General features: G+C 37.6%; 2 protein-coding genes across 5 annotated transcripts; one reads left to right on the forward strand and one right to left on the reverse strand.

The window, feature by feature from the left end:
* Positions 1-716: 716 nt before the first annotated feature.
* clpp (caseinolytic mitochondrial matrix peptidase proteolytic subunit) lies at positions 717-4,366 on the forward strand. Its single transcript, XM_079864567.1, has 7 exons — positions 717-1,859; positions 2,244-2,345; positions 2,510-2,581; positions 2,685-2,781; positions 3,196-3,383; positions 3,472-3,577; positions 3,684-4,366. Exons 1-7 carry the CDS (start codon positions 1,848-1,850, stop codon positions 3,908-3,910), a joined length of 804 nt encoding a protein of 267 aa, XP_079720693.1. The 5' UTR covers positions 717-1,847; the 3' UTR covers positions 3,911-4,366.
* Positions 4,367-4,443: 77 nt separating this feature from the next.
* Positions 4,444-11,455, reverse strand: aldh3b1 (aldehyde dehydrogenase 3 family, member B1). 4 transcript variants are annotated; one of them, XM_079864478.1, is made up of 11 exons: positions 11,171-11,455; positions 10,058-10,235; positions 9,868-9,978; positions 9,123-9,243; positions 8,231-8,316; positions 8,038-8,119; positions 7,552-7,944; positions 6,459-6,625; positions 6,266-6,365; positions 4,893-6,167; positions 4,444-4,763 (listed from the first exon to the last, which is right to left on the reverse strand). In XM_079864478.1, the coding sequence occupies exons 2-10, from the start codon at positions 10,217-10,219 to the stop codon at positions 5,968-5,970; spliced, it is 1,422 nt and encodes a 473-aa protein (XP_079720604.1). In that variant the 5' UTR covers positions 10,220-10,235; positions 11,171-11,455; the 3' UTR covers positions 4,444-4,763; positions 4,893-5,967. The 4 variants fall into 4 exon arrangements, with proteins under 4 accessions (XP_079720604.1, XP_079720605.1, XP_079720603.1 ...); XM_079864479.1 differs by having other exon boundaries at positions 11,151-11,455; XM_079864477.1 differs by lacking the exon at positions 11,171-11,455 and adding an exon at positions 10,710-10,837.
* Positions 11,456-11,696: the final 241 nt, after the last annotated feature.

Genomic DNA, 11,696 nt, shown 5'->3' on the forward strand with positions numbered 1-11,696 from the left:
AGGCTATCACATTTTCCTAAATCACGCGGTCAGGACTCAGGAGTTACAGAGTTTATTTGATTCATGATAAATTTAATAATAACACAAAGCCTTGTGTTGTTTTTAGAATAGTGTGCTTTGGAGCCAGTGGTTACTAATATAGATTTGGATTATTCCGGCCAACAAATGTGAGATTGTGTCACACACTCACAATCAACAAAGAGCTCCACTGTGCGATGCGCGCGACACCTCAACACACAGCAGTGTCGTGCGCGCGCTATTGCCTGAAGTGAGTGGAGAGAGAGTTAAATCAAACACGACTATGCACGAGAAATAGGTTGGAGCCTTTTAAGTTGAACTGTGATTATTATACACTGTACAAACGTTTACAAATATTACTGTTAGGTGACAACGTTTGATTGCATCCGATTAAAAGCAAATAAGAAACCGAAGGTAATTGCACAACCAGCCATTACGGTAGAAGCTGGCAAACAACTAAAATATGTATTATCAAATACTTTGTGGTATTACGCTTCATGTGTATTAGAAGTAAAAGCTCTCACAAGGATCAAGAAATGTTTAAAAACAGAACAATAAATACACAAAGTAGCAGGATGTTCGGACAGGATCGACAGGTCTGTCAAGTCACACCCTGTTAGCAAAGATTCCCAATCTTTTGGGCTTTTTATTTTTTTAATTCTCACTCACCTTAATTCTGCGGATTCCGGCTTCGAATCGCAGCTGCTTGACGGTTTTCTGCAGACTCATCACACCGCTTGCGCTGTTGTTCGACATGTCTCCTGACAGATCGGGGAAAGTTTGCAACAAATGTCAAGACGAGCCTGACTTGACTTTGGGACTGACAACAACTGACTCAACTGCGCCTCTATCTTCGAAACCGACTGCGACTGCGCATGAGGACAGATGTAACAAACTATCAAGATAGGTTCAATAATTAACCCGAATATACCCCGTTGGCTTGTGTTGTTTTATGAGCTCATCATATTTCATATTTTCTACCCACAACCCACTTTTTCTACATTTCATTTATTTGTATGTTTATATTACACTTTTTGTTTTCTCTTGGGGACGTTATCTGTCTGCACAACTTGTAATTTTAGGTTTCACTGGCTAAGACAAACGAATGAAAACGTGGGTTAAGTGGGTAAATGCATTATTAATATTGATGCTAATAAGACAATTCATTTTTCACTTTAAAGTTACTTTACACAAAAGGAAAGATTATGAATAAAGTCTCTCTACAGTGAATTGCGCCATCTTGCGTTCGCGTCTAGTTTCACCATGTGGATCCGCTTCACCAGAGCCCTTTTCCAAGAGGAGCCTCCAAAGTCAGCTAAACATATTTCCTGTTCAGTTTGAATGGAAGCAACGGAGAAGATGTAACTTAGTCATGGTAGCAGAGACAAACTAACAAGATTAATACATAGCATACAACATATAAAAATCCACAAAAAACATTAAAACCTAATTTCTCAGGAAAAAGTTTCATGCCTCCTTCAAACTCTTTATTATGCCTTATACTCACCAATATAAATGTGGCTAATTTTAAATTATTCTGCATATTTTATACTATATACTGTGTTTGTGTGGGAAAAGCTTAGCCTAATAAATGGATTATTCGCTATCTGTTTTACTTCTGATACAATTTTCCATATCCACCCAATAAATCTGTGTGTATACACAATTGCAAAACAAAGATAGACAAGGCATCAGCAGACGTTATAGTCACACTTTCTCGACTTCGCCAGATCTCTCTTCAATGAGAAAGTCTCTGGCTTCACTGTCAAGCTGCTGAATATATCACATCCGGGTCAATAGGGGTCGCGTGAGGGTTGCTCAATAAAAACATGCTGTTACGTGTGAGTATTAAACCGCCTTCTGTAAATTAAGAATTCATTTAAAAAAATGTGTCTCAGTATGTGAAACAACTCTTACCTTACTATAGTAGCAATGCCATTTATGATAAACACGCTATTGTACAAATATTATTTTGCCAGCAGGATTGCTTTATGTAAAACTGCTTGGTGTCTGTAAGTTTATGACTTAAATGTTTCGCTCGGTTTCACAAAATTTGAGTTTTTTAATTGACGCGTAATGTCAGCATTTAACTTAGTTGATTTGTGCTCTGTTGAGCGTCCCAGTTATGTCAAGCTCGACACTAAAATGTCCAACGACCTTGGATACATGATGTTGACACTCTTTTCGTCCACTGATCATCACTACAATAACGGTTGTCTTTCCAGAGGGTCTTACATTGTGGTGTTTCTGCACTCAAAGTCAACCGGTCCATTCATCTGAGTGCGCCATGGAGAAGTCCACTTATACCTATAGTCGTGGAGCAGACGGTAAGAGCACATTAGAAGCACGTTCATTACTTGCCTTATGCTGATCATATAGTATCAAGACGTTACCTTTAGAGCCACTATCTGTAAATTGAACGGTTATCTTATTAAAGATGCAGCTTTTCAGTGTTGCAGGGACTTGACAGCTAGTCTTTCGTCTGTTTCAGGGACGAGGAGAGCGAGCCTATGACATCTACTCAAGGCTGCTTAGAGAGAGGATCATCTGTGTTATGGGCCCAGTACGTTCAAATGAAAGGAAAAACACACAATGATCTAAAATGATTTCCAAAAAGCCTTTTCCAGTTGTTTCCTACCTGTTTTTCTGTCCTTTTCTTTATCTAGATCGATGACACTGTAGCTTCTCTGGTTATCGCTCAACTGCTCTTTCTTCAGTCAGAGAGCAACAATAAGCCTATTCACATGTACATCAACAGTCCTGGTGAGAGACACATAAGTGCATTGACAGAAAAAAAAAAAAAATTAAGCAGCTTCGTACTCGGATTATCAGGTTTATTCATTAGCATGGTCTAAATCTGTCCAGTTAAACATTTTCTGATGAGATTGCTTGATTCCTGTTTGGGAATTCACAGTCACAACAATATAGTACTGTAAATGAGATGGCAAATTGTGGATCAGAAATTACATTTTTATTTATGCACTACTATGTGCTGTATGTAGACAACACTTGAAAATGTGTATCTCAATTTCCATTCAATCACTTCAGTGTGACATCTTTACAGTGTCATAATGAGCACATGAAAAACAATTCTGAAATAGACAGAATCAGTAATATAACAAAAGTGAATAATTTTTTTTAGTGTTTGAAGCATCATGTTTTGTCTCCATCTTGCAGGTGGTGTGGTTACGGCTGGACTTGCGATCTATGACACCATGCAGTACATCTTAAACCCCATCTCTACCTGGTGTGTGGGCCAGGCTGCCAGTATGGGCAGTCTCCTTCTGGCCGCAGGAACCGCAGGCATGAGGCATTCCTTGCCCAATGCCCGAATCATGGTCCACCAACCCTCTGGAGGGGCAAGGGTAATAATGGGGGATCAAAAGAAGAAAAAAGAGGGGGCTGCTTTCATAACTTTGCCGAAAACTTTAACGCCATTATTTATAATTTCAGGGGCAAGCAACCGATATTGCCATCCAGGCAGAGGAGATTCTCAAACTGAAAAGACAGATCAACTACATCTATTCCAAACACACAGGGCAGAAATTGGAGATTATAGGTAATGTTGCTGTTACAAACCTTTCATTAATATTACAATAATAGCTTTATTTTATATTGGGTAATTGTGTCACTTCCTGACATCAAGTTTTGTTGTCCCCGCTTAGAGGGCGTGATGGAGAGAGACCGGTACATGAGCCCGATGGAAGCACAGGATTTCGGGATTATCGACAAGGTCCTGGTTCATCCACCACAGGCTGGGCAAGACGAGCCAGAACTTGTTCAAAAAGAACCCACTAGCCCTGCAAGCGCCTCCACCTCCCCTCAGCCTCAAGCCTCTGAGCCGGGCCAGTCCGGCAGCAACCCTCCCTCCTCATACAAACCTGAACCCTGAAATAGACTCCCTGCTGGAGCGAGTCAACTGCTGCATCGCTGGTTCAGCGTTTCTTCTGGCAGATGTTTGAGGGGACAGTCACCAGCTCACACATCATATCTGAACCCTGCGACCTGCCTTTTGTATCTTTCATTTTATTAAGTCTCACTAAGTCTAGTCCTGAGACACAGTACTGGAGTCTGGACATTACAGATACAAGTGTGATGACACTCAGTCTGCCCTCAGTTTTGTATTCTGCAAATATAGCAAAAATGAGGTTTGTTGCAAACAAACTAGATGGGAACACAAGATTACAGTACATGGCTTGATGTCTGTATATTACTGAGTATTACCATGTCACACAATAAAATACTCTGGATTGTAAATGTGCCCCTCAGTTTAATATAATCCCTGTCAAAGTTATTTGAAGCAAGAGTGTTTGTAAATTTTATTCAAATAAAATTTGGGGTAAATTAGGATGGTTTTCCTGTCTTTTTTTAAACTTTGTAATATTACTTAACTTGAAAGAGTACAAAAGGCTCATGAAATCAGAATAGTTTACCACAGTCAAGTCACCTTTATTTATATAGCACTTTATACAATACAGATATAGTTTCAAAGCTGCTTTACAGTGATTACAGGAAAATGATTCATGGATGCAAACAGTTCATTTCTGCTGTAAAGAAGCTCTAAAGAAAGTAGTGTCATTCTTCATCAGAAGTCAGTTCAGTGTTGATTCAGTTCTGTTGTGAAGATCATGAATTATTTAGTTTATTTAATCTATAAATCAGTTCTGAAGAAAACAGTGTTGTCATCGTCCAACTCAATTCAGTTCTCATACAACAGCGTCAGTGCAGTCAGATCAATAATATTGCTGAATATTAAGAGGGACACTCTCATTCAAAACTTGGGCTTGGTGTATATATATCTATCTTTTTTTTAAAGAAATTAATATAAGTATGCATTACATTTTTTTAAGTGACAGTAAAGACTTTTACATTACTATTTCAATTTCAAATAAATGCTGTTCTTTTGAACTTACTATTCATCAAAGAATCTTAATAAAAAAAATATCACGGTTTCTGCAGAAAGTACACATATTAACATTGATAATAATTAGAAATGTTTGTTGAGCAGCAAATGAGAATGATTTCTGAAGGATCATGTGACACTGAAGACTGGAGTAATCATGCTGAAAATTCAGCTTTGTCATTTTAAGTTGTTATAATATTTCACATTTTTACTGTATTTTTTTATCAAATGAATTACAACCTTGGTAAAAAATAAGAGACTTTAATTGAAAAAAAACCCCAAAAAATATTACAGACCCCAAACTTTTCAACGTACTCCATGTCAAATGTCAATGAAACGTGTGTGATGTAATCTTCTAATGAATTAATGGTTGCAACATAAACCAAATTCCCAAAAGTAAAACAAAACCAAGAAACATGAACAAATGCAATCACACACACATATAAATCCCCATCATGTTTCCTGAGGGTAAACATGTTTGTCAGACTTTATTTTTGTACTCAACCTTCCAGATGAAAATGACACATCAAGTATACAACTCATAAACTATAAATGCTTCTATATATTCACCAATAGAAAACCCTAAACTTTATAGCAAATATTTAGCAGTATATGATACAAAATTACCTCATTAAGTATCCAAACATAATGCTATCCATGTCCATTTTTTACTACAGTATTTAATTACAAGTATGGATGATCCATTTCATTAAATTTCCCAAGACTGGATTATTTTTTTATCCACAGATGTGAATAAACACATAAAAGTAGTGTATTAGAACAATGGTAGTTAAAATAAACTAATTATTATCAAGTAAATGGCCTCTTTCTCACCACAGAAGCATCCAGAAGAAGCAACTTATCTCAATGCTGACCTCTGGTGGTGTTTTGAATAACATCACAATTAAAAAACGAAATACAAAGGTTTGTGACACAGGCCAAACGCACGGTGACCAGACTCACTATAACCAAACATTGGTGAAAGCCAAGGCATATGTTTTTGGCTCCTTGGCTGCAATCTGTCAGCATCAGACACATAACAGCCCTCACATAACAGAGCATGATGCCCAGCCCTTCTTCTTGGCAGTGGTGGCCCAGCGCAGCCAGCTGAGATTGCTTTCAGTATAGGGGGGGTAGCGCAGCACATTGACGCGCTCCAGCCCCCAGCCCCTCATCATGCAGCCACGCTTGTGACTGAATGTCTCAAAGCTCCAGCGACCGTGGTAGTTGCCCATCCCACTGGCACCTGGGCCAAACACAAACAAAAAGTCAGATTTCGCCTTCACTCACCTGAAGAAATGCACTGCAGTTGTAATTAAATTAAAGAAATGCATTCCGACTTACCCACTCCGCCAAAGGGTAAACCAGGAAGGGTCATGTGAGCTATTCCATCATTGGAACAGAAACCTCCACTGCTGGTCCTCTCCAGAACTGTTTTAACAACCTTAACAAAAATAGAGATATACATTAATTCATAGCTCACTTCACACTTTACTGTGTTAATCTAGTTAATGACTTTTGTTCTTTCCTTCCTTACTTGAGACTCATCAGAGAAGGCGTAAAGTGCCAGGGGCTTTTCCCTCTCGTTCATGAAATTGATTCCTTCATCGAGAGACTTGATGGTCAGAATGGGGAGAATGGGGCCAAAAATCTCCTCCTGCATTAAAGCATCCGACTCCTTTACATCCACGACCACAGTAGGGGCTGAGACAGTCCACGGAAAAGTAAAAGAGAGAGAATTCAGATTGTATTAATAGCTTAGCTGCCTTTTTATGTGAATGTATACTGCACATTTTAGGAAATTCAGTAGGTCATCCGAGAAAATGCACACTACATACTGCAGAGGTAGTAAGAGTAAGTATGATACAATACACTGAACTTCAAAAGGATTAAAAAAAAAAAGTATTATACAGAAGTCTTACCCAGGCTGCATTTATTTGATCAAAAATACAGTAAAATCAGTAATCTTGAGAATAATATTTTTTTTACAATAAAATATATATTTATCACTAATATATAAAATATATATTTAAGTTTATCACAATTAATCACATCTAACATAAGTTTGTTTATATATGTGCGCATATATATATTAAATATACAGTATATATATATATATATATATATATATATATATATATATATATATGTGTGTCTATGTGTATATACATATATATGTGTGTGTGTGTGTGTGTGTGTGTGTGTGTGTGTGTGTGTACGCGCGTCACACACACGCGCGTATTTATTTAATATATATATGCACACATATATTATATAAACAAAAACTTTAATGTTAGATGCGATTAATCGTGATTAATACACACACACACGTATATATATATATATATATATAAAAATGTAATTTATTTATCCCTGTAATGGAATAAGTGAGTTTTTACTTATGATAATTTCTTATTTTATCATCAAAATCCATTGTGCTGCTTAATATTTTGTGGAAACGGTGGTATATCTTTTTTTCTATATTCTTTGAAGGATTGAATTTTTTTTTTTAATCGAAATTGTATGTAATAATAAATGCCTTAGCCCCTTTTGATCAATTGCAAAAAGTATTAGTTTCTTAAAAATAAATCTCACTGACCCCAAACTTTGTGTCTATATACTGTACTTACCAAAGTACTTGGTCTCTTTGACACTCTCTCCTCCAATCACTACCTTTCCCTCAGACTTTTTTAGCAGCTCAACCAGTCGGTTCCAGTGCCTGTCTGTCACAATACGTCCCATGTCTGGGCTTTGCTGGGGCTCAGATCCGTAAAAGCTCTCCAGAGCCTCTTTTATAAAAGGTAACAGCATTTCTCTCGTCTCAGCGGTGCATAAAACATAGTCTGGAGCCACACAGCTCTGTCCAGCATTGAAAAACTTGGCCCACACCAGCCTCTTAGCAGCAGCTTTCATGTCTAGCCGGCCATATATTAAACAAGGGCACTTGCCACCCAGCTCCAGAGTAACTGGGGTGAGGTGAACCACTGCGGCCTGCAGGATGCAACGAGCCACTGACTGCGAGCCTGGAGGAGAAAAGACATGAGATGTTGAAACAAATATGGAAAGGTGACAGCTTTTCTTGAATTTCTGTCTTTGATAACAATGAAAACTCAAACCTGTGTAGAAGATATGATCAAATCTATTCTCCAGCAATGTCTTGGTCTCTTCTGCTCCACCACAAATGACTGCATAACACTCCTACAAGACAAAACACACACGGCACACATTACAGACCTTATCATGAACACAGTAGCACCATGAGACCAAGAAGTGTGAAGTTAGATCATATGGGTGTTTCCCAAAGATTACCTGGGACAGGTACTTAGGAATGAGTTCAGCAATAAGTTTTTCGGTTGCTTGACTTATTTCTGATGGCTTCAGAATCGCACAGTTACCTAATAAAAAAGATATTGCTATTAAACATATTTCAGATGTGATATAAGGCATTGTTTGTGATTTTTTCCAATGGAAGTCACCATGAAATCAAAATGGGCATTTCTTATTTTTCATGAAATATTGCCGTGTTTATTACAAATGATTAATCTATGCACATTATTATTATTTTTTATTCATGAGCCCTTGTAATCTTTAATCAAATAACTTTCGTTTGGCTAAAATTCGTTTGGGTACTATACGGTTATCCGGACCACACGTGACCACACGTAAATAAAATACACACACACACACACACACACACACACACCTAACCCTAACCCTAACCCTCATGTGTGGTCCGGATAACCGTATAGTACCTTCGTTTGTTTTATATATTCTACAGATGTAGAAGACTAAATCGATGCAGGACTGAATCGATAACGACAGTAAAGGTGAATATAATGTATGTTCTCGCTTTGGTTCATAATTCAAAATTGGCAGATATAACTGGGTCTGAAGACATTGCAGTAGTTATTACAGTGAAAACTTGAGTAAAATTTAGAAGAAATAATAATTGTTCTTTTTATTTGGGGTTGGGTTTACCCAAACATCTCATACGGTGTTATCAAAAAGTAAATTCGGTAGTTTTACATACATTAAATTGCAGGGCGATGACTGGCAGTCGAGATCAGTTGCAATTTTGCTTGGTTCATTGTACAATTTATAACTTAATAGGATTTGAACCCAACTCCAATGCATACTATAAAATTACACCACTAGACTATCATGACCATGGCCATATAACAGAAAAAGATATAGATGGTACCTGCAGCGATGGCACCAATCAAAGGTGACACAATTAGCTGAAGAGGATAGTTCCATGCTCCAATAATCAAAACGACACCTAATGGCTCCCTGCGGACAAAACAGTCATCCAGCTTTGTTGCCTGAAACACAAATGAAATAGGGAGAGGCAACAAATTAAAGTATTTTCAGGGAGATCAACCTCACATCTGCATTGACTAGACTTTTGGAAGGTTTCCATTAAACAATATTTGTTGGAGCTTTTTAATATTTGTGACCCTGGAACTCAAAACCAGTCACATGGGTCAATTTTTTTAAATTGAGATTTATACATCATCTGAAAGCTGAATAAATACACTTTCCATTAATGTATGGTTTGTTAGGATAGGACAATATTTGGCCGAGACTATTGAACTATTGAAAATCTGGAATCTGAGGGTGCAAAAAAATCGAAACATTGAGAAAATCACCTTTAAATTTCTACATTTATGTTCGCGATTGTGAAGCATTCACTCACAAAAATAAATGTTTTATATATTTACGGGAGGAAATTTACTAAATATCTTCATGGAACATGATCTTTACTTAATATCCTAATGATTTTTGGCATAAAAGAAAAATCGATAATTTTGACCCATACAATTTATTATTGGCTATTGCCACAAATATACCCGTGCGACATGTGACTGGTTTTGTGATCCAGGGTCACATTTAGTAAGTGTTATAGCTCAAATATCAGTGTACGCGAAATTGTATTATTATCTTACCAAGTTTGTGCCCACATAAGAGTCCTGCATCCAGGTTTGCAGGTTGCTGATGGTGCAGCAAATGTCATTCACCACTATGTCAATCTCTGACAGCACTGCCTCAAACTTGGGCTGCAGGACAGACAAGATTAAAGCATCATTTGTGTGTCGAATTTAAAGTAATTGCGTGTGAACCAGTGCATGTTTATACCTTAGCAAGGTCTTTATGCATTGCCTCCAATATCTGTGTTTCATTGTCTTCAAAAAGTGACATCATGGCCTCCAGTTGAGTCAAACGGAACTGGATGGGACGGGTCACACCAGAGCGGAAAGCACCCCGCAGCTTCTCCAGCACCTGTTTCTGGCTCTCCATAGTGAGAACACCTGTGCTGGAAATGGGGTTACAGAGGATGTCAAAAATTTGTGTGTACACAATATTTAGAATGTGAAACTTTCTAGATAAAGCGCAAAAAACGTCCTGGATCTGTACGTGTGCTCAGTGGGTTTCTCCATGGGATGATATGTAAGGGGCTTTAAAAACCAAATCCTCCATTTAGCCACATTTGTATTTTTTTTTTCTGCTTAAAACTGAAATCATACAAATGTGTTATTTCCCTACTACCTGCCACAAATGCAAACCTGCAATAGCTGCTGTTTACAAATCATTACCCAGCAATCACAAACGATTGTGATTAGTCATGCTGACCAGCACTGAGAAAAGTAGCAGGAACAAAGTAACAACACCGTTGACGTCAAGTTGTTGTCTGTCTGGACAATGATTGAATAACAGCATTGCGACACTTCGATCTGAAATACGTAGTGGGCATTTAAAATAGGCGAATTATTATTTAGACATTACGCACCTCACAAATGTCAAACAACTTCCGGGCCGCGAAGCCTCGCCCATTTCGTTTCATTTAGATTATTCTACCCGCTTTTCTGTTTACAGTTATCTCCAGATTCTTTCGCTGTTAGCTACCTCACAGATTTGGATGTTTTGTAATCAAAATCCTACAACTCAACACAAGGGGAGAGATATAGACAGAGGTCTCTAATATATGTCGCTTATAATAATAATTTGTCTCTCAGCTCTGCACAGTATGTTTGCACATCGCTATTATTACTTTTTACTCATTACCAAATCCACAACAATGCAATAGGTTATACAACGGAAAATAGAGAAGAGCCTTAAATAGGCTAACACAGCATGCTACAAAACATGTATGATAAATCGGAAGCACTTAACAAGATCGTCCAAGTGTCACAAACTATAGGCTACATACGATGAATAGGCCTAATCTTACCTTTAATGAAATAAACGTACCTTTCTCAGAAAATAATTCTTCTTACTGGTAGCCTACAACCCAGTGTTTTTCACTAACACGTGAAGACTATTTCCGGGTGTTCGAGTTTCATTCAAAAATTCAAGTTTGTCGAGTTTGGCATCTTAGTCATATACTGAAGCCCGAAAAACCTGCTGTTTATCCTTAACTTTGTAATCATACTAACACTTCAAACACACACACACACACACACACAATAGCAACGCGATTACATTGTTGTCGCGTAGGCTATGTGTAAAGATCAACAACATGCAGCAGTTAGAGAAGTGCTCAACACACTTTGGGCAAACTTTTGGACGCCTTTGTAATATTAAAAGGGAGTTCATGTGGAACTAAACCTAAAATAACAGTTTATTAAAACAGAAACCAGAATTTTTATTTTTTATTTATTTATTTCCCCCCCAAATAGGCCTATTTTTCAGACGTTAAATGTAATCTTGCACTGACTGTTGATGTAGCTATTTTTGACCACACGAATATAGCCTAATGCATAGTATTACATTTGCA

This window comes from Squalius cephalus (assembly GCF_949319135.1).
Source record: "Squalius cephalus genome assembly, chromosome: 1".
NCBI classification, from domain to species: domain Eukaryota; kingdom Metazoa; phylum Chordata; class Actinopteri; order Cypriniformes; family Leuciscidae; genus Squalius; species Squalius cephalus.

What these genes read in the sequence shown, in the direction of transcription:
- clpp (XM_079864567.1), top strand. An exon ending in TCATCTGTGTTATGGGCCCA is followed by an intron (nt 2,582 to 2,684) that starts GTACGTTCAAAT and finishes TTCTTTATCTAG; the next exon opens with ATCGATGACACTGTAGCTTC. An exon ending in AACCCTCTGGAGGGGCAAGG is followed by an intron (nt 3,384 to 3,471) that starts GTAATAATGGGG and finishes TTATAATTTCAG; the next exon opens with GGGCAAGCAACCGATATTGC.
- aldh3b1 (XM_079864477.1), bottom strand. Translation starts at nt 10,753, where the DNA reads ATGGGCGAGGCTTCGCGGCCCGGAAGTTGTTTGACATTTGTGAG. An exon ending in CAAAGAGACCAAGTACTTTG is followed by an intron (nt 6,626 to 7,551) that starts GTAAGTACAGTA and finishes GGACTGTCTCAG; the next exon opens with CCCCTACTGTGGTCGTGGAT. An exon ending in CCTTCTCTGATGAGTCTCAA is followed by an intron (nt 6,366 to 6,458) that starts GTAAGGAAGGAA and finishes ATTTTTGTTAAG; the next exon opens with GTTGTTAAAACAGTTCTGGA.